General features: G+C 41.9%; 2 protein-coding genes across 3 annotated transcripts; both read left to right on the top strand.

Moving 5' to 3' along the window:
• Nucleotides 1-110: 110 nt before the first annotated feature.
• zgc:193711 (uncharacterized protein LOC569781 homolog) lies at nt 111-3,044 on the top strand. Its single transcript, XM_042708417.1, has 4 exons — nt 111-254; nt 917-966; nt 1,401-1,423; nt 1,529-3,044. Exons 1-4 carry the CDS (start codon nt 223-225, stop codon nt 1,856-1,858), a joined length of 435 nt encoding a protein of 144 aa, XP_042564351.1. The 5' UTR covers nt 111-222; the 3' UTR covers nt 1,859-3,044.
• LOC105895293 (dixin-like) lies at nt 2,794-21,988 on the top strand. 2 transcript variants are annotated; one of them, XM_031571492.1, is made up of 17 exons: nt 2,794-2,881; nt 7,736-7,865; nt 7,967-8,092; nt 8,199-8,451; nt 9,285-9,404; nt 16,246-16,337; nt 16,453-16,607; nt 17,013-17,102; nt 17,685-17,738; nt 18,083-18,133; nt 18,240-18,344; nt 18,452-18,505; nt 18,671-18,763; nt 18,854-18,928; nt 19,061-19,120; nt 19,409-19,570; nt 19,775-21,988. In XM_031571492.1, the coding sequence occupies exons 1-17, from the start codon at nt 2,840-2,842 to the stop codon at nt 19,886-19,888; spliced, it is 1,776 nt and encodes a 591-aa protein (XP_031427352.1). In that variant the 5' UTR covers nt 2,794-2,839; the 3' UTR covers nt 19,889-21,988. The 2 variants fall into 2 exon arrangements, with proteins under 2 accessions (XP_031427352.1, XP_031427351.1); XM_031571491.2 differs by lacking the exon at nt 2,794-2,881 and adding an exon at nt 4,600-5,312.
• The last annotated feature ends 1,019 nt before the right edge of the window (nt 21,989-23,007 follow it).

Genomic DNA, 23,007 nt, shown 5'->3' with positions numbered 1-23,007 from the left:
CTATGATTTAGATTTAGGTGGGTGAGTAGTCCATGATTATGATTTAGATTGGTGAACCAACAGTCATTGAAACTGTCACCTTTAGGGGGCGTGGTCTACCTTTTTCGTGAGGGTACAAAGGTAACAGCCCGCTATCCACCTGTGCGTCCCCAGTAATCTCGAAACAAGGAAATAGCGAGTAAAACAGCAAAATGTGTGAGATTTGCGATGTCATGAAGTACAATGGGAAATAATATAACGAGAACCATCGACAAGTAAGTATCCCAACACCAGAAATGTTTGTTCTAGTTTTGAAGATTCCGAGTTTACTTGCAAATGGCCGACTTGGTGTGTTTTAAAGTTATGAGGCTTGGCTTTACAATTCCTCGAGAGAATGGTAGCCTCCGGCGGTATTTTTTTACGGAGGGCCTCAAAATGTTACCAATTCGTAGGCCTAGGCCTAATTAATTCCTATATTAATCACACAAGTGGTGCTCAATGTGTCTCCTAGTCACTCATTGGAATACACTAAGAACATCATAACGTTCTCACTGCCTGTATAGTTAACAGCGCTATTAGGCTACTGCATTGCTTTTATATATATATGCTATCTGTGAGCTGTAGGCCTATAGTGACAAAGCCTAGTCTATTTATGGAGGTGTGGTGGAGTGGGGATCGTCCTCATTGACTGAATGGCCATACAGGAACAACCCCCCCTCTTTATCAGAGCCTTTGTCCCTGGACATGTCTGTACCACTGTTATTATAGGTGGTTATATTGCAAGTCATCATACCACTGAATAATAAAATGTAAATACAGAAAACATAGCAGTCATACAAGATGTCTTATTTTTTACCTAGCAGTTTAGATATGTCCAATTTACAAAAAGGAACTGGAGGTTTTTCTGGTTGTAATTTGTTTGGTTTCTTTTAATCAGGTGGGGAGTTAATCCGAGGAAGATAACGTTACGAAGTAAAAAGAGGAAAGGTATTGCAAGAAATGTACATCCTGTTCAGAGCAAATGATGAACTATGAACCACTAGCAACTAACACTGATCGAGAAGTTGTTTAAAACCCTCTACAATGCTCTTCTGCATTTGCACTCTAGTCAATAACCTTTACTACTAAGAGGAAGAAAATGTAGTTAAATGATTTGTGTGATCTGGAACCTACTAGTATTATTATTACAGTGTGCTAGGGGGTTAAAATGCATGTGCGTACATGCTAATCATCTACATAGCACTTGGACATGGAAAGCTGCCCTTCCACTGTCAAACTTGGTTTCTATGTTTATTCATAAAGAAGTTTTACTGATACTGATGGATGCCTCTAAACCCTCAGTATGAAAAACCTCACTGAAAAACTTGATAAATTCCTCAAAAGCACCATTAATAATCATATCTACTTCTGTTTTTGATCAGGTGCACAACCAATTCCTCAGCAGGTAAACTATGCCTTTACATTGTCAAAACTGCCAGTCATATAAGCCTATAGTTAGTGTAGGGCTATTGAACCTCAGTGTCACATTTATGCTCCCAACCTTTTTCAGACAGCAGATGTCCATCACGACTCTGCGGTAGATGAGCCTGTTTATGCGAGGGTGAACAAGAAACGACGCCCAGAAGATGAGCTTCACTATGCTGAAATTCAAGTGGTGCAGCCAAGACAAATGGCCAGCAGAGGGAGACAGAGGCCACCTCCAGTCAGAGAGACTGAATATGCCACTGTAGACTTCAACACAACAGCACACACAATGGCTCCGATTCCCACAAAGTCTGAGCCTGCTGATATTCTCATCCCTCCAGGAGCCCTACAGAGGCCAAAACCTAAATCATACAGAAAGAGGACTCCCTCTCCTGGAGGAGCTGTGTTGGTTTGAGTATTTTTAAATAAAAGTCTATGGAAATTTAAAAAGCAGACTAGAAGAGAGGCAACAGCCTTCTCAATCAAATGTCAAAGTGAAAAGGCCGGCCTCAGTGATACTTCAGTGATATTTTACTATTTTTATACAAATACAAATGAAAAGGCATAATTTTTTTTTTCTTAAAAGGTAAAACAGATATACATACAGTAGTACCCTGCCACATAATAGGCTATATGCATGCTTTGGATTGCCACTGTGACTATTCTCTTTGCAAAATGTATATTTCCCTTTCTTTGTTTTCTACATCCAAGTATATTGTACGTTCACGTGGGTAGACTTATTTGCGCTTTTTTTCTCATAATTTACCCTTTTGCTTTTGAGGGCTCAGCCGGAACACCTACTTCACTCAATCACAGCAGTGCAAATTCAATGCAGTTACTATGGTTACAGAGTAACAATACCATGTGCTCTGACTCTGTGTGACTGAGATTGAAAGGGAAAACCCATTGTGTTCTCCTCGAGCGCACAAAAGATTTCGTCAGAGAAAGTATTTTGGATTAGGTAAGCAAATTTGTAGCGAGCTACTTCCCATTAATGTCTGTTAGCCTATAACTGCTCGTAATCAATCTGTTCCTAGAATGTAATACATGCAGTAGTCGTTAGCAGTTCTTAGCCAGGGTTGCAAACGGTGTTAACCTCCTGGAAACTTTCCTTTTTGTTGCTCACAGTCGTTGCAGTTGTAAGGTTAGCTGGTTAGCTAGCTAGCTCATTGAAATGGGTACCAGTCTTGCATACAATTAGATTATTTGTGATATACATTTAATTATCATGTTACGGTAACTAATATCAGATAATGTTAGCTAACGTGACTTCCCGGACACCTCCTGAACAAAGACTGAATTGTATTCCATAGTGGGTTTCATAAACCTACAAATTCGTTTGATTATCAGACGATGACATTGTCCACCTAAAGGCCGCCGATGAGGTTGTGTACAGATGGCCTCGACTGGACTCAAGACTTCATCATTGAAGGGATCAGTAAGTACCCTAACGCGAGCACTTTTATATGGCCTGCAATACTGTAGCTGAGTCCTAAATGTCGTTGTACGAGGTGTATCTGTCATGGGCAATGAAACTTGTTAATGTAGAAATGTTGTTGAATGTGCTGTTAAATGTTGTGAATAAATGTGTTATAATAACATTGGCGCCTGGTGGTTGAAACTTTCAGCAGATTTAAACATTAGCATTTTCATGGTCCTATTGATAATTGTGAAATGGCTGCAAAAAATACTGGAATTTTCACCTAGGCCAAATGTGTTGACAGTGGTTATGTCCCTGTTTGGGGTTTGTGGAACATACGGTAAACTGTTTTCCCATGCCTCAGCAGTACACATACCAAAGATTTAATCAAATTATTTACCAATTGAGGTTATTCAATTAAAAAAAAAACATGGAAAGTTCAAAGTAACAGAAAATACCTGTTTCCAGTGGAATAAGTCTGACCCACCACAAAGCAAAAGTCAAAACAGGAGGGCAAAAGTAGTACAAAGAAATGTTTCCCAAACTCACAATACAAGCTTCAAATTCAATTTGGATATTTACAATTAAACAAGTGAGATAAGCAGGTATGGCCAGTGGGGCCGCTGTTTGTACACCTTTAGAGCCGCCTAGTAGGCTACGAACTACTACTGTTTAGTGGCTGATATTTTAAATAGACTATGTCAAGGATATGATTTATAAATTCTAGGAATTGCCTAGATTTTATGTTATTTTCTTAATATCCACGCCCAGTTACACTGAAGAAGATGGTGGTCTGAGAGTGGACCAGAAGTGGCATGTTCCCACAGAGCCGAGCGTACACCCTCTGATGACGAAATGTACGTCACTCAGGCCCTAGCGGACCCTCACGGATGCACTGAATATAAGGCCTTGATTATACCCGCTTTCGGATGAGCATTCAGACTTGATCAATTCCAGGTTGCGGACACCACGGACACATAGTTCTTGTTATACTTGTCCACTTTGAGTCCACCGTTTTGCACTTGGTGCTCTTGTATCCTAGTGGTCACGTGGACAGATCCGCAAGGTCACAAAAAATTGGAGGGTAGGCGATGTCTGCACAGAGCCGTGTGTGTGCCCTCTGATTATGAAATGATGTAGATGCTCGCGTACTCATTGACATGCAAAGTATAATGAAGCATTAACACCGGCCTTAGTCAGGGTAGGCCATATGTTTAGTCAGTAACTTTGTGACAACATAAATTGATTTAAGGTAAAAGTAAAGTATTCAGCTTACGTACTGCAATGTACATTGAATGGAAATCGAACTTGGAATGACTGTTTGTTAGGTAACACTGCTATTCACTGTACCTTGGGCATACATTTATTCCCACTGACATGTATTTTACCAAGTCTCATTCAAAACAGTTAACCCACCCAAATATATAGGATGCCTGTCATCGAAGTGAGAGTGGCCCAATTTTTTTTAACTAATGTCGAGCATTCTCACAATGAAGCTCAAAATGTTTTCCTAATTTTCTCATGAGTTACTGTACATGCCTTAGCCCACTCAACCACTCATTTTAAGGTGTGGTTTTGAGTAGCAGAGGTGTGTGTGAGGCACACGCCAATGCATGAGGTAGAGGCAGGAAGCTGAAACAGAGTGGAAGGATGTGGTATTTTTTTCTGAGTGTTGTATGTGCTTTGAGAGAACTGCTAGTGGCAAATACATTCTTGCTACTTCCTCCTTTTCTTTATAATCTCACAAAGTTCAACTATTCATTCCTCTCCAGGCATGGCCTGTAGAACTGCAGAGTAATAAATACACATTTTCAGTGGTTTGTAAATCATTTTTGCTTAAAACTGACATGGTTGTAGGCTATTTATATAGTAAGTCACATCCTATGGCTCAGTCGTGTAATCATCTTGTTAATCAAAAGACTTTTTCGCAGGCAATATCATTTGACTGACTAGACTACTGAGTAGCCTATTGCCAAATATTTTGAATATAAATGGTATTGATTTAATGCTGCAGGTTGGTGTTAGTCAGAACAACAGCTTTAAAATGAAACTTATCGTAGATCACCATCGGGATAGTTTGCGGGGTGACTTGAACTGAATTCACGTAAGGTATACACATCATTTAAGCTTTCCGTCTACTAAATGCTGGGTTGTAGCCATAACAACACAGAAGTAACTACAGCTGACGCATGCGCGTCATTTCCATCTGAGCCTAGTCCACCTCGTATCCTGTTACACGCATAGCAAGCTAACGGGGGTTGCCCATATGGCCATCCCGTTGGCTGAGGTGTTCCTTGCACCTCTCTTTGTGTGCCCAATACATCTATATGACTGACCAGGTTGTATTGTTTTGTGATCTCCCACCGTCTATGTATGTTAAGGCAGAAGAATGATTGCATCCTTATCAAAAGGAAATCTACTAGACGTGCTACAGGAAGGTTTCAGTGAGGTACAGTGCACGGGTTATCATACAAAACTTAAGCCTCTTTTACTCGCATGAGATGTCTTAAAATCGACCATCGTTTGTAAGTTTATAGCTAGCCAATGTTAACTTAGCCGCTGTCATTTTACTGTTCTTGTATGTTCTCCATCTCATAGCGATGAGGTTATTGTTATTTTTCAGTGCTGAAGCAAGTAACCTACCAAGCATTTGTTGTATTGGCTGCTCTCAGGACAGGAAACGGTGTGTAACGGTGACTTCCCAATGTACAGTAGTTAGGGAAGTGTGTTGACATTTTTTTTTTTTTTTTTTATAGTCGTTATACACAAATATTGACAGTTTATTAGCAGCATTTGAACATGGGAAGTTCGCACTTTTCGCACGCAGGTTTTTGACGGGTGATAATCTGCTTTTGTTAGACATTTTCCATAACTCATTTGAAGTCAATCTGGTTTAGGTGGTATTCAGTTCAAGCGAATGTAAAAAAACAACAAAAAAAAACTTTGTAGTGGAAAGGCCCCAAAGAAACGTTTTGTCATATTGTCTTTTGTGATTATATTGAACGAATTCTTAGGTATTGTCATATAGACTTACGCTGTAACCTAATTATACAGTTATACTGGAACCTAATTAGGTTGTACAATGGGGCGCTGTTGTAGTGAACTGGAAGTTGTCAGTAAGAGCACAGGTTAAGTTCATTATTCTCAAAACACAAACAAATGAAATAGTTCATACAATAGAACAGTAGAAGCAGTATATTTAGTACAATGTCCTTGATTTTCATGCCCCCCAAATCCTACAGTATTTTATCTTGGCAATCACGAGCACCCATTCATAGATTTGATTATTATTGCTGTAAATGACAGTAACTAGGATGTAAACTGTCTGGATGTGCTGTGCTAAAGGTTTTCAGCAGCCTGTGCAAAAGAATATTTGTTAACCTTTAGCCTTGTATCTGAACAGCACACTGGATGTGGTGGTTAGACTATTTAGTGAAATAATTTGCTGTGACATACTGCTAAAGAGCCCTCATGGGCTCATGGGTGCTGCACAGTGGGTGCTCAGCTGATGGGTCGCCGTGGGAACAGACAGTTTGCCCATTCATTCCACCTTGTGCACAGGACCAGCTTGTCATTCCCACAGGGCAACTAGGCCAGCAGCCGCCAAAGCCTACAGACTGAATAGACCCTGTGTTAAGCCATCCTCCGGGGAAGTGAACCATTCCGAGCTGCTGTGAGTTCAAGTGTGACAGAAATACCTCGGACAGAATGGGCTTTGTTTCAGACTGATTGTATGGCAGTTTGATATCCAGCCACTGTTATCCACAGCTAAATAAACAGTCAAGATCTTTGAACCATTTTTAGAGCTTGATTGGATTTATTTAGTGTCTGTCAAAGCTCTCTTGCATTGTTAAGGGAAGTGTCAGTTTGCATGGTAGCTCTGAAAAACATAACCAATGGGTCTGCTTTGGCGATGACCTGATTATGCTTATTCTACATCATTTTTCAATCATATATTCTAATTTCCTCTCAGAATTGTGATTGGATGAGGCCTACTATTCCCAACCTGCATATATCAACTCTAGCTTGTCATTTTGTTTGTGATGGTCAGTACAGTGATGCTCATGAACAACATCACATTCTTCATTCATCTCTCACGGTTTAAAGATTTTCCAAAGGACAAAACTCTGCCGTGCTCTCTGTTTGGCAAGCGCATAGGTGATGGGGTGGAGCCCACACGATCAGTAGTTGTGCAGGAGGAAGTTTGGGTGCTGGACACTAAGCTCTGCTGTTGTGACGAGGCATTGAAAGTGCCAGTCAGTCTAATCCTTGTTGCCAAAACCAGGATGCACGCACTAGTGTGGGTAAAAAGGGGGTGGATTTAGCCTGTCAGAAGGGGTGAGCCTGAAGCGCTGATCAGTAAAGCTTCTTTGAAAGTTGCTATCCAAGCAGGCACTAGGACAGGACACCCTATTGCAAGCAGACAGTGCAATGTGAGTTCCGAATTAGCTCAAGATTTAGGAAGATATGCCTGCTTGGTTGCTTTTAGAAAAGGCATATGCACAAATGTGACACATGACCCAAAAATTTGCATTGTGCACAGTGTTTGAAAGGCAGATAAACATACATTGATTTAAAAATTCATTGCAATGGATGATGGGTGGTGAGAACCTAGAGGGAAGTGTAGAAATGTTTTGTTGTTAAAGTTTGCGGTGTATGTAGGTTGTAATAGCATTTCTCTCATAATCGGTTTAATGTTTCTTTGCGCATTATGTGCATTTTTATCTCAACTGTGATTTAATGATGTGAATCATGCTAAATTTAGCCTGCAACACTCTTAAAAGATTATTTACGTTTATTAATCTGTAATAAGTAATTATTGTACTGCTGATCTCTATAATCAATGCCCTCCCAACTTGACATTTGTTTCAGCCACAAGTGGCAACGTATGTGTCCTGGGTGAATGCGCAGCTGCGAAAGAAACCTGGAGTGAACCCTGTCCATGACCTCCGGCAGGATCTCCGAGATGGCGTGGTCCTGGCACACCTCATTGAGATCGTTGGTGAGTTTAGACATCAACAGATTGTTGTGCTTATGTAGTCACATTGTTTTCAGTCTCAGTCATTAGTATTTGTCTTGTTTCATCGTTGAACATCTTGTCAGCTGGTGAGCTCCTCGATGGCATTCATTACGCCCCCCTTGACAACCAAGAAAAGAGGCAGAATGTGGAAAGGGTTCTCCAGTTCATGTCTTCCAAGCGGATACGCATGCCACAGACCTCCGCTCGAGGTGCGTGCCCCACTGAGTGATTGTTTGTCACGCTGACTGTTTCTCTAGATTCACACAGTAACTCATAGCCATTGTCATTGGTGCTGATACCGTCTCATCTGTCTAGATATTGTGGACGGGAATCTCAAGTCTGCCATGAGGCTGATCCTGGCCTTGGCAGCCCACTTCAAGCCTTCTGCTTCAGCCAGTCACAGAGCGGGTGCTTCCATGGGTCGGGGCGCAGTTGGGTCCTCACCCAATCATAGGCCTCACTCTACCATGGCAATGGCACAGAATGCTGTGGCCGCACTTGCGGTAGCCCGGCAAGATGCCTCCCGCTCCGGCCGCTGTTTGCTCCACCTGAGGCAGGAATGGAACAGGTGAGCTTTGGGGCATTCCACTGTCTCTCCCTTTACCATACCTGGATCACAGATCAACACCAGACAAGCAATGCTCTATTTCCCAAAAGTCATATTTGCATTCTGACAACAACGCTTGGGGAAAATTATTCAATGAAACCTTCACATACCTTTTAGTATGGGAGTGAAAAAGTATGTCTTTAGTGAGTGTGGAGTGTGGAGAGAAAGAGAAAGGCGAAAGGTGATACAAGTCACAAATGCATTCGTAGTTCCAATCAATTTCAAACAGAACATACATTTATCCCTCAGTTTCTTCCTTGGTAACTCTGTGTTTAATAGGATTATATAGCAAGAGGGGTATGTGCTCACTCTCGTTTTAAGAGGATCTATTAGTTTGGGTTTCAGTTAAGCTAGTGCCATCTGGTTGTCATATGGGTATACTGCACAGATCCAAAGCCATGAATGGACTTCTAATGTATGTGTGATGTCAGAAGAGTGGAACATTTCATAACACAGAAGGATTGCACATCATGCATATATTGATTGCACATCAGACTTTACTGCACCTTTATGAATTAATCAGGCATGAACTACACGAGCTCAACCACCTTCTCTGCATAGTTCAAACATAGTTTTCTTCAGTACTTAAACAAAATGATTGCAAACTCCTCAGAACATTGACATAATACTATGAAAGTAATCTGTAAGTGTATCACATATATGTTTACATTGCAGTTAGTAAATAAAAAGTGTAAAGAGTGTGATTGTAAGCTCTTAGTTGTCCAGAGTGTATATTTCCAGCTTATTGACCTGTTAGTGTAAAGCATTGAATGCTGAAAACCTACCTTTTGCAGCCAAGGCAACCTTGTTGCCAAGGAGATTGATAACCCATGCTGGAGTGTGAGGGCTCTGGTGCAGCAGTACGAAGGACAGAAGGATGAACCAGACGAAGATTCCGACACAAAGTCACCCAGGTATGAAGAAGTCTTACGTGCATCTGCATCACAGTTCTGATCATTCACACACACGTTTGTCTTGCACATGTAGTGTAAGTGTATCTGTGTAGTCCCATAGTATTTCTTGTCTCGGTAAAAAGACATACAATTCAGAGATACAATTGATTTGTTTACTGGGGGAACAAAAAGGGTCAGGCTGTTTTGGTTGGTTGGTGTGTGTGTGTGTGTGATTGCCATGGGACACAGAGATTTGGGTTGTATCCATTTCTTTTTAATGTCCGGCTCCTCAGGACACTGTCATGAAGCACAAGACTAGGAGTTCTGTGACGCTGCTGGGTTTGCCAGCGTCCTTACGGGCATTATACGGCACAGCCAGTCCAAACCGGAACAATGGTGGCATACTGAAAGCCGGTGGGACCCAGCGGCCTGCTCCGCGGCACTGTGTGCCCTCTCTCATAGGCTGCCTTGTTTGGGCTAACATTGGTGGGCAAACCCTAAAGCGCCTCACTACAAACATTTTATTCTTTGATTTAGTCTTGTGAGAGGAGCATTCAAATTGTGTTGTGATTGTGGGTAAGGCTGCTGTCATGAGGACTGTGTAATTGGCTTTGATGGGTTGGATGAGATGTACTACACTGTGCCCTCGTGAGTCAGACAGCTTAGCATGGGTATATTTTTTACCATGTTTTTTTTCCATGATGACAGAAAACACTTCTGGGATCATTATTTTTGTAACACTGCTTATGTGTTCCAAGGCTCTGGGGAGGCCGAGTTTTGGAGTTGTGTGCAGAAATGGTCCTCATTTAATGTGAAGATTGATAACACATAGCACGGAGGGTCCATGGCTCCCCAGGGAAAGAAGGCATGTTGCGTAATATTTCAATGTCAGGCCATTCCACAGCTTTCCTGTTGTCATATCAACTGGAATAAGACAAGAGTTCAAAGATGCCTGTTTTTGCAGTGTGATCTTATCACATGCTATGTACAAAGATAAGAACTGACCGAATGCGATGTTTTTCCCCGATACTAAAAACAAGGCAGCTTTCTGTTCCTCCATAGAGATGTTCAGAGAATGCAAACTCAACAGTGCAGAACAAAACCGTTCAGCTCAAGTACCGTCAACATCACAGCATGTACGTCATCACTCATACAGAAGGGTTGAGGCTGTACAGAAGTATTTATCCTACAGCTGATCATGCTGCTCATCACTCACTAAGCAGTGTATTTAAAGTATTTAACTTCCTGGTACTGTACGTAGGTCATATCCTGCAGTGGAGCAGTTTCTTTATTTCTTCGTCACAGCTGGCTTTATGGCATATACACATATGTTTTTGGTGCAAGTGTGACAAACAATCTGTTTTAAAATCAGTGTTTTAGTTATGCTGCATAACAACAGAGACCTCTCTGTCACCAGCTAAGCAATGCCCATGAGATGTTGAAATGGCCTGGATGACTAGGAGCAAAGCAATGTCTTTCCGCCCCCTCACATATTTGTGGCCAGCTGTTTTTGGTAGAGCTGTGTTTTGGAAAATCGAAATTATAAGAATAGAAAAACACAATCTCACTTTGAGGTATTAGCACATCTTTAGGTAATTAGTTGAATAAAGCCCATGTTTAGTGTCAGCTAGCGTGTTAAAAAACCAAAATGATGCATTTGTTGCATCTTAGGTTAACTGTTGAAATACTGGTAAATACATACAATGCAACAGCAGTCCAAGAGTACTGGGTAAATAGATGGCAAGCGAGAGAGAGAGAGAGAGAGAGAGAGAGAGAGATGGAAGGAAGGAAGGAGCGAGGGGGTGGGTAGGAGGAGACGGGGGAGGGTATACAGGAGGGTTGAGCCATCTTCGCGTGGAGAAAAGTGAAAGAGCCAGAGAGGCAAAGGAGCCTGACAAGCACAACCTCACTGTGTTTTGTCCCTCAAAGACGGTGATGTCTTTATAGACAGAAAGAGCCGGTGGATGAATAACTCTGCTTATGAATGGAAGATAACTAATGCAGCCAGGAGGGACCTCGGAGAGAGGAGAAGGGCGGGGGGAAGAGAGGATGCAGCTGCATTGAGGACAGAGTGGTGCTCCGCTTTGATGTTCCTCAGGTTAGAGGCAGAACAGGATGAAAACACCATTAGCACATGTGACTTATTTCAGGCTGAAAGAAAGGACCATTTCTGTGGACTCTGTGGAGTGGTGTTGTCTGCTCAGAGCTGCTCAGCGAGCGCTGGTTGTTGAGAGCCAGTTGTGGCTGTTGTGTAGCCTCTGGACAACTTGTTAGGAAGGGAAATACAGACCGGATAGACTGGGGAAGGGGGCTCTTGCAGCTCCCTCTGAACTTCCACTTAGCCCTTCCTTCCTCCTGTGGTGTGCTCCCACCTGCTCCCAGGCTGGTGCCTCTTGGCAGGGTTGCGCAGGAGGTGGGTGTGCAGGAGACAGATGATGGTGGCTGGGCACGCTGCTGCTTCCCCTTAGGCTTAACAAGAGCAGCAGAGGCAGCAGAGGGTAACTGCATAGATCATCAACAGCAACATGGGAGCCAAACAAATAAAATGGTAAGGTTATGTAAATCTGCGCTAATCGTTTTTGCCTTGCTAATTATGTTTTTATTATTATTTTAAGATCTCATATCAAACCTCAGCGGCAAGGATCAACTGCTGATTTACAGCAACTCTCTGTTAGAAGTAGAACACTTTACCTTGCTAGGTATGACTCATTGCACAGGAGACAAGGCAGTATCTGCTGATCAGCATAGCAGACCAGGAAGTGTCTGTTGAATGCAACACGTGATGGGCTGCAGTTAGCAGACTGTTCAAACATGAGGTCATGAGATCTATTGTTTTTCATTAAGTATTTGGTTATACAAACCCTTAATGGTTTTCACAGAATGTATGATAATTACACTAGCTCTGCATCAAGCTGTTTTATTCTTGTGAGAATATGCTGTTTAAAAATTATACTGTGATCTGTCTGTCTGCAAGGAGAATGATTGTGAAGTCACAAAATGTATGTTGACATCGAAATATTATAATATTTCTCTTATTTTGAAATCTTCTTGAGCGCTTATCTGCTTGTGCAGTTTGTTTGCTCATGAGAATCGTTTATAGTTTGGGTCAAGAGAGTAAATAGGGGTTCCAGTGAGTTTCCTGTAATTTAGCAATAGCACATAGATAAGCAGTCTTCATGTTGGGTCTTTTTGTAGTTGCTTGTAACAGAGCTGTTCAAAGTTACTGAAACAGGACTGAGGTACTCTCATGGCATGGGATGTGTTGATAAGTTATGGGGGGAGCAAAAAAACAATCACTGATCTTAGACATTACTTGGTCACTGGAAGTTTTTCTCTTCAGAGTTCTCACTAGTGTCATGGGAGACTGCCTTCAGTTTAATTGGCTTGTGTTATCCTGGTTGTGCTTAACACAGCAGCATAACTTGTGTTAGTAGTTCAGTGTTGTTTTGTCCTGTCAAACTGAGGTCATCATGAACAGGGATCAGTCGCTCAGCAAATGTCCCATGCTGTGCAAAAAAATTCAGGCACCACCTGCAATTATTTGTAGAGAAATCTTGTATTGAGTGGTTTGTGTAGGCCCATATCTGTCCTCTGCATTACAGCATGGAGCGCTTTTCTATGCCACACTCCCCTTAGGCTTCACAAGCTAATGCAGTGCTGAAACCGTTATATAATGCAGTGTTCCCTTAGGCTGGATTGTGTTGAATAATGAGTCCTGCCAGATACAGAGCACCCTGCAATCTTTTATGTTATAGCCTGGTTAGTCAGTTACCATAAGTGTTTTCACCGTCTCTGTCAGCCTTACAATACGCCACGACGAAGACTTAATCCTGTTTCCCTCTATGACAAACCTTAGGGAACCGTCATCTTTTTCCTTGGATCTATGTGCGTAGGTTCAGTTGTCATTTCTTGCTAGCCTGGCACTGCCCGCCTATTGCTCCCAGCTCAGTTTTCGCTGGCGTTCGTCTGGAAACCCTTTTTGCCAGATGAATCGCTGAGCCATTCTGAAGGACGGACCAATCAGCGATCAGTGACAAAAGACATTTACCAAATCTACTTCAGCCAGGTGACCCTCTTGAGAGAATTGAGGGGGTTTTGAAAATCGTCAAAATAACACCCACGATCGTAAAATAAACTTGTGAGAGTCCCCGCATTCGATTTTGTACAATAAAATTCATGTGTATGTTGTCTCCGTATAGACCTTAGACCCATTATAGCTCTAAAATAAGCCTGTTGCTATCCATCTCCTAACAGCGAAAAATAACGGACTACAAAGCAAATCCCTTAGCTAATGCGTTAGAGTGTGGATCGGGCCGAATTTTCGGTCCGAGCCCAACCCGCGTCCGACAGAGTAGTGCCCGAGCCCGGCCCGAGCCCGACAACCATTCAAATATTTTGTCCGAGCCCGACCCGAGCCCGACGGAATCAATGTCTCAACTGTTCATACTAATGACACATTTCCATACGTTTTTTATGAATAGCCTGCCTTTATTAAACTCGGGCATCAACAGATAAATGCACTCGCTCACACAAACAAGCGCTGTTAAATGCACAAGCGCGCACAAGAATGATTCACATTCCAAAAACGGAATGAAATAGCCTACACATTACACACGCTATGCCTAAATAAAACTCATGTTATATGCTACACCAAAGGAGGCAACAAACAAGTCTTACCATTGAAGATCTTTTTTTTTTCTTGAAAACTTTAAGTGCACGCCAACATTTGTTATGAAACTATCTACATCAGGGGTACTCAATAGGCGGACCGCGGTCCGGATCCGGACCCAGACGCAATCAAATTTGGACCGAAGCCAAAATCAACATTCTAATTTAATCATGATCAAGCAAGGTTTCATTGGTGCGTGATTTCGCGCTATATATTTTTTTCCTACTCGATGTGGTTTCTATCTTCCGTGTCCAATCCAGAGGTCCAATCAGGAGCTGTAATAACAACATCACTATGACAACTCACTCACTCACTCAATGTTGGCCGCGAGCTCTGTGGGTCACGCAGGTTGTGTGTGTCAATGGCAACAATGCCGGCAGATAGATTTGTGAAAGGTATTTTTTTCTCAGCAAACGAAAATCGTGCTTTAAACCCGACAAAAAGAGAAAAGTTGATTCCAAAAATCGCCAATTTAAGACAGAGTGGACTGACAAGTATGCATTTGTGCTGCCTGTGGGGAGCACAAAAACGATGTGTTTAATCTGTAACGAGACGGTTGCCCTTGTCAAAAGTTGTAACGTGAAACGTCACTATGAAACAAAGCATGCACACTTAGAACAAAAATACCCGCAGAACTCTGAGGTAAGGGGCAGAAAAATAAACCATCTGCAATCATACCAAGCAACATGCAGTGTAATAGTTAGATCAGCCACACAACAAGAGCGTGCATACCTCAACATACATCAGAATCAGAATCAGAATCATGTTTATTGGCCAAGTACATTTTCATATACAAGGAATTTTTTCTGGGTTTAGTTGCTCTCAATGTACTTAAACTGAAAATATGCAGTATAACACAACAGTTTAGGATAGAGATACTGTTGTGAGTCTGCCTTTTCAACCATGAATATGGTGAAAAACAAATACAGGAGCACACCCAATGAACACTTACATCAGTGCCTCCGCCTGGCCTTCACACCTTTTATGCCCAAGTTTAAACCACAAAAAAGTGTCACCTTTCACACAAATAAGGCCAGACCACATAACCTTTTGTGCGTACGGTAGTTCGAACGTTTTTGTTGGAGTTATGTTTTGACCGTCACTGTTCCGGACCCTGGACTGAATGGAAATTTGGCGAGTGGACCTTTTGGGTTTCTAATTGAGTACCCCTGATCTACATAGTCCAACCATGGAGGTTTAATCCATGTTGTTTTCGAGAAAGAGGATGGCATCAATCATATTTCATTAAAACTTCACACTTCTTACATTGGACATATCCAACAGCCTAATTAGAATCTGCATACGCAACACGTGTGTGTGTGTTTGTGTGTGTGTGTGTGTGTGTGTGTGTGTGTGTGTGTGTGTGTGTGTGTGTGTGTGTGTGTGTGTGTGTGTGTGTGTGTGTGTGTGTGTGTGTGTGTGTGTGTGTGTGTGTGTGTGTGTGTGCTGAATGAATGCACATGGTAACCAGTCTGCATCAACATTGATAGTGGTCCACTCCACTTGTGGATCAAACAGACATCATTTACCAGAGGTAATGACTCTATAAATGGACAGTTATTGTTTCCAGACTGTTTCCAGACCCCCTTTACACAAATGTCCTTGTGTCAGATCAGGACAGTGATTCCTAGGGCTCAAAGAGAATGCATACTGATATTAATGACCAGATTGTAAGCAGACACTTCACATGCATGCAGTACACTTGCATGCTCTCCTTATGCTTTTGGAAGAACCTCAATAATTCATAACAGCTGACCTGCAAGCAAGACACTTTGAATTGGGTCAGTTTTGCATTATTGATGAGTTCTCAGATCAAACAGCATTACTGTACCCAACACCTTTTTTCTGTCAGGACTTGATGTTACTGTGGCAACCCTCTCGTTACTGTGGCAACCCTCTCTGGCAACTCTGGCGAGTGTTGTTTTTGGGTGGTTTGTTTTGGTTTTGCGGTTTTGTTTTATTGATGATCTGTACTCCCAGTTGTATTTTATGCAGACTGTGATGTCTATGTGGTCTGTCATAATGCTTTTTAATGTAATTGGTTGAGTTAAGGTTTATATAATAAGCGTAGTTTTAAACAGCAAAGAGATTTCCCATGCATTTTCTCCACTGTACATAAATAAAGATTACACAAAATAAACAAGTCCCCTTGACTTATTATTGCGGTATTTTCTGTTTCTGCCTGTTCACTAGTCTCAGGTCATCCAGCCCTACACAGAGTCCTGGTGTCACAGAGGACAAGAAAGAGGGTGTTAAAAGCCAGGCTGTGGAAGCAGTTAAATCAGGTAATTATATGCACATAGGACAGCTGTTGTAGTACTGTGTATTATAACATTGTGTCTGGACGGTTGTCGGAAGGATGCTCTTCATACATGGCCTGCCTCTGACTGACTCTTCCAGATGACATGGTGAAGTTGACGCCGTGTGTTGAGGGGGCTGGCTCTAGGCCTGACGGATCATTGGGAGTCTCCATATGGGAGGACCAGCTGTGTGAGCAGCAGGAACTACTGGAGAAGGAGATGCAGGACGCAAGAAGGATGGTGTCCAGTCTACAGGTGTGGAAAAGCACTATACATTTACAAGTTCATGGGCTTGTTTTTCCAATTGGAATTTGAATAAAATGTTGTGAACAATTACTATCCATGAGAAAATTTGTATTGCTTAAATGATATATCAACTGAATTAGAGTAAAGCAAAAATAACTAAATTAAACTGAACTAAACTCACCTCAAGGAGTTGTCAGGCAGCTTAATATGAATGCCAACGCAATAGCAAGGAGAATGTGATTAGCCTGACGGCAGGTCACATAATCCCTTATCATGATCCCCCATCACCAAGTGCATACATGCATGTCCTTTTAATGCTGGAGACCGTGGTCAAAAAGTGTGTGGCGTTTTGGGAGTGAGTGAAGTGTAGTGTTTTGGGATTGGTGTGTTATTTGTGAACCTGTGGTTTTATAGGCTTTGCTTCTCCATGGCTCGCTGCCAGAGGATGAGCAGGACGTGTCACTTGGTTTTGCTGAGGGAGTGGATAATGCAGAGCAGCAGCTGGTAATGATCTGTCCGTCAGCTTTTTTTCTGTCTTCATTCTCTGTGGGACTCCTTTAATCCCTTCGTCTCTTACTGCCTTCATCTATTCTTTTTTTTTTTATCTACAATGCAATTCACATTTTTGTTGTTGTTTGTTTTTTGTATATTTTGTTGTTGAAAATGTTGATAAAAGTGTGTTAGAAAAGAAAGGAGTAAAGATGAGTGTACCCTCTTTATACAAGCTGCCATGGTCTCCCTTTCTGTTCCTTATCTTGTCTCCACCCTCCCTCCCTAGTACCTATTATGTCAGGAGATCAGTTTCCCTCCCTGGTGAACTTTGCTTTGTCTCCATGGGGCCCCAGATATCCATTTACCCTCCTAACCATTGACTGGCTCGCCCCTACTTCAGGGGCATGGTTTCACTCCGTCTCCTCTCCCTCCTCTTTCCCCCCTAGCTGAAACACCTGTGTGAGAGACCTCTGTGTGGACACAGACTTCCCTTCGTCCGCGTACATGGATCTTTGAGGCTTTTTTGCACACATTGTTTCTGTTGTTTGTTTAGCAGCTAAGAGAACTTCTCTCCTGTTCGGTTGTGCTGTATAGGTCGTAATACGCAGTCGCCTGGATCAGAGTATGGAAGAGACTCAGGATCTGAAGGTAAGTTTCCCTTCTACATTGTTGAAAGGATTAAAGGCATTTAGTTCCTCTGCAAATGTGGTCCTGAGCAAGACTCACTCATATTTGTGTAAATGTGTACGTAGTGTCATGTTCAGTCAAATAAAACATTGTCTTTCTCTTGCCAGGAATTTGCGTTTGTGATGGATCAGGTTGCAAATGTTACCTAACTACATGCATTTAACTGAAAGACGTTGATTACACTTACAAAAGCTATGATTGCAATAAATGATTGCAGAGTTCTATGCCTGTTTAACACCGTGGTTATTTGGTGGGTAGCTATTTCCCAAACCGATGAAGTTCTTCTGTTGTTGTCTGCCCTGCAGAGGGAGCTCTCGAAGTTCAGACAAGAGGCACGAAACCTGCTCGGCGTCAAGGTAAACCTTTAAGATTACCAGTTGGTCATTTTCGGTTGTAGCTCAAGCAAATAATACTTGTAACTAGATTAAATTGTGTAAACAGGTGTTTTTTTGTTCTTGGTAGGATGCCCTGCAGCAGAGAATGGCAGTACAAGAGACGTCTGTTTTACAACTGAAACAAGAACTTTTAAGAGCCAACATGGCCAGAGATGAACTGACTGGACAGAATGTGAGTTTAACGATGTGTTTTTCATTGATTCAGTTATCTGTTTATAACTTTGACTTCTGGGTTCCTTATAGACATGGCACAGAATCTAATAGTTACTGTTTTCCTAGGTGGAGATGCAACGAAAAGTGGAGGAACGCAACAGACTACTCAGTGATTACAAGGTTAGTTCAGCGATGTCTAAAACTACACTGCCAAAACTACTCTATTGTAATGCTTGACAAATCAACTCCAGGGTTTGGCCTCTGACATGCGTCAATGAGTTGATGCATTTTGGCGAGACGTGTTTATTGTAGTTAACAATCTGCTGACGTGTCCTGTCCACACAGAAAGAACTGAGTCAGAAGGATCGGCTGCTTCAGCAGCAGCAGACCAAACTGGACGAGGCCCTGCGGAAGCTTGCTGAGAGCTGTCACCAGAAGGTACTGCCCCTGCCCCGTTTTAACCCACATTCAGATGCTTCAATGCACACTCATTCAGACATTCAGCTCATGACTGTGTGCAATTCACAGACAAGCCTACAGAGAGAGCTAGAGCGAAAGGAGCGTATGCTGCAGGAGCTGATGAACAATCACACTCCAGAGGAGGTACTGCGTGCAGGGCTATCTTAGCTGATCCAGTGCACACTTCTCAATGCAACCCCCCCCCCCCCCAGTGAATGTACATATTCTCCTGATATTGGGATCGAATGTCTAACATTATTTTCTTCCTGGGTCCAGGTCCCTGTTGCTCACAACAATGGCTACTCCGGGTCATCCATGCCCCAGACATACAGAGGGGTAGGGGAAAAAAATTCTTATTTCATATATAGGTGCTTAGTAAAGCTCTTTCATGGGGCTCCCTTGATTTAATCTTTACCTTTGCCAGATTGAGAATTCAATTCAGCTAAGCTCCGTTTCACATGTACGTTGGATTCCCTTAGATATTTTAACTATCACATATGCACAAACAGAAATAAGAACAAAACCCAGACAGCTGCCTCAATTGTGTTAATTTTGACAGCACTAAATATTATGTATTTTAATTCCTGTTCTCGATCATATGTCCAAACGTGTTCATGTCACCAGGCAGAGGAGCTGCAGTTGGTACATGATGCGCTACGCAGCCTGAGGAACAGCTTCAGTGGCCACGACCCCCAGCAGCACACACTGGACACGCTGGAGCAGGGCGTGGCAAGCCTCGCGGACCGCCTTCACGCCATGGAGACGTGCCGCAGACCGGAACGCAAGGTACATCATGTGGAATAGATACATACTTGTGTATAAGGATGTGTTAAAGAGTTGATATCAATCTGTATTGATAATGTGAATAATCGTGTGCCAGTACAGAAAATACCCATCAATTACTGTGTGCAATAGAGACCTAATCACACTTATAACATGGAGACATCATGTTTATAAAAAATCTCAGTCCAGTGTTTTTTTCTGTCACAGGTCAGGGGTAAATCACCAGGACGCAAAGCTACCCCCACAGACCCTGAGTCCTGGCCATCTGGCTCTAGTAAGAACTCCTTGGCCTTTGGGCTCCATCATACAAACACAGGCTGACAGAGAGCAACAGGATACGTGGAGATGGAGCCGATTCAGGGGGCTCAGCGCTGAACAGGCGGCCAGTGACAAACCAGTGAAGAAGAAGTTCGTCTGGGAGTCCAGGATTTCTTTTTTCCTTGCCCCTGCTGGCCAATGGTGTATCAGCGTCTGCAATCTGGACATGGAGGAAGAAGTAACTTCCAAGAAATCTAAATTATGACATAATTTACTTGTCTCCATGCCAACGACATTCTCCTGACTGACTCACTTCAGGCTGCACTGATAAGCCAACCTTGTGACTCCTTGCATGAGGTTGATGAGTACATAACGGCATCATTTTCATCTTGTTGAATTATCATCCCTTGAAGTATTGACCACATTCATGGGTTACGTTTTGAGTGCCAAGTACCTCCTCATCCCAGGGCGGTCTTAGGGGAGGACGAACATGGGCGCCGCTTCATGCCCAGACCATAGAGCCACATGGTGAATATTCTGTGTGGTTAGTGAGATCAACAGATGTCTTTAGCTCCCCTTCACATGACCATGTACCATAACAAAATTATAACAACTAGCTACCTACAAACACATGCCTAAAAACTTTAAAAGTATATTACATATTGCCGCTTTAAGTAATGTTTACATGGTTTTGTGTTCACTGTGTAAGGGTAGATAAAATGCATAGAAGAGAAACACAGTGTTCATTTTGTACGTATACGCTGTTGCTAACCGAAGTGTGTCATCTTGCAGTCACTGCTACGCTAACTGGGTTTCTATAGACATCATTCACATGACATTTGATATTGAACTTGAAAATCACTAAAAGGAATCCAAATCTTCCTCTCTCTCTCTCTCGCTCTCTCTCTCTCACCCAGGACTGAAAATGAGCAGTATGAAATAACTTCTCGTCTGTTATAATATTAATGCTCACTGCAGTGCTAGGGTCACACCGGGATAAAAAGTGTAGGTCTGAAAATGCATATTGAAACGTTGGGCTCTTGGGTCCTGATGTCATTTCAAGTACATGTCTACTGTTCACTTTGTACTACCAGAAGCAAAAGGGTTCTGTCATTATGTACACTGCAGGAATTGTTTAGGGAACTCTGGAACTATTTAAGGAACTTTTACCTTCATTCTGTTAAAAAAAAATCAATATTTTAACATTTCATTTTACTTTTGTATTATTATGTTCCTACAATTTGCATCAGGCATTTCATGTAATTACTGTCACTAACCCATGTGATGCCCTTGCTACATTACATCATGATATTATTTTCCTGATTCTGTTGGTAGAGGAAAGGGAGTAATTAACATTATTAACTAAGTTATGTTGTGGAAAATATCAGAAAGACTGCATATTGAATTATGATTTAGTGCTTATAGTGATGCATGATGTTTATCCAAGTGTAATGTCCACTGCTCAAACCAGTTTAATGTAGTCCTAATTCAGAATCGGTTTTTTTTCAGTTCCTTGAATGGTTCCAAGTACCAAGTACTGTTTTCCCAGGCCCAGTTCAGACCAAAGAGTCACTTGCTACTGCAACTCATCAGAGCAGGAAATACAGACAGCTGTTGGCTCCTATTGGTCTGAATTGGGCATTAAAGGTCCTCAGGTTCTCTAGTGGTTTTCAACTGTTAGGAGTATGAAGAATCTTTTTGTTCTCTGTGTTTAATGGGTTTTGTAAACAACCCTCTGCCTTTCACCAACCAAGAAAGAACCTTGTCTGAGTCTGGTATGATACTTTTGTAATGCACTGTTATGGCCCATACGTAGACACAGAGAGTTCTCTGTCTGCATATGGGATTTTGGAAAAGCAACTATTGAGGAATGTACTCATAAAAATGTTTGTGATGACGTTTTTGTTTGTTTGTAAATATATTGATATTATTGCACAGAGACCTATGTTTTGTTTATAGGCACACACTTGGAAAGGATTACTTGAGCTTTTGTACATTAGCTGACTTTTGTTAGCAGTTCCACTTTATCACACTGCAGTTGGATGTTTTCCAGGGCAAATAAGGATTTTCATGGAGGTTGTTAAATTTGTGTTTTTTTGTGTGTATATTCTCTTGATTGACATTTAATACATTTGTATATAATAAAGTTACATCTTTCCCAGATTTTCTGTTTATTGTGTTTGTGTGTTGTTTGTTTTTTGCATTCTATTCTTTAAAACATAGTACTTTGTTCTTATATCTATACATACTTTCAAGCAATAGATTGTGTGTAAGTGGAAAGCCAGAAGTCGAATTAATTTATAACCTAATGCCAGAATAATATTTTTTATTTAAAGCAGCATTACAAAATTCTGGTGTAAAACTAGCGACACTTACTATCCAAAAGGCTAAAACCTTGCACCTTGCTAACATGCCAACTGGTCTCTTTTGGTGATATCATCTAATCAATTATATTAAGTTACGAGATGTAACATAGTTAATAACATGTAAAGTAGGCTACAGGTGGTGGGATGTCCCTCTCCCTGGTGGTAACACTGCAGTTTGGCGACACCTGCTGGTGGCTTGGTTGTGTGTGGAACATTAGGGCCTGAAGTATCCATCAACTAGCTCCCACACAGGATAATGTCTTGCTTTATCTTTCATCTCGGTAGACTGTCGTTGTTGAGGCAAGTTGACAGTCCCAAGAGCCACATGGATATTTGAGATTCTAGTCAGCATAGACATTGAAAGCACCAGAATGTTCTGATCTGTGCTGCTTTTGACATGTACATGACACGTAATTTACAATAATTGGTTCTAAAAACAGACCAAACTGACATTACCCAGCAAAATAGAGATACCAAGTAATCCAGCGAACACCAGTCAGTGTCTGATGTTTCAGTAGATATGGTGTAGAATAGAGAACAGAAGGAGAAGAGTTTGTGCTTTCTGCATAATATAACTTCCCTCACAGAACAGGCACCATGACTCGTCACTAAAAAGGCAAAGCTTACCCAAGATCCAAAACACAAGATCCCCCCATCAACTATTAATAAATCCAGCAGGGCATTTTCCTCTAATGTAATTATTCTGTCACAGTGTACATTGAACAGGTCCACCTCACCAATAAGACTAAATTTCACGAAATCCTAACATCTTTTAAGAAGCTCTACAGCCTCACACAGATAAAAAAGTAAGATGCA

Source organism: Clupea harengus, chromosome 8 (assembly GCF_900700415.2).
Source record: "Clupea harengus chromosome 8, Ch_v2.0.2, whole genome shotgun sequence".
NCBI lineage: Eukaryota > Metazoa > Chordata > Actinopteri > Clupeiformes > Clupeidae > Clupea > Clupea harengus.
The sequence above is the reverse complement of the archived record's forward strand: the minus strand, read 5'-3'. Positions and strand labels throughout refer to the sequence as shown.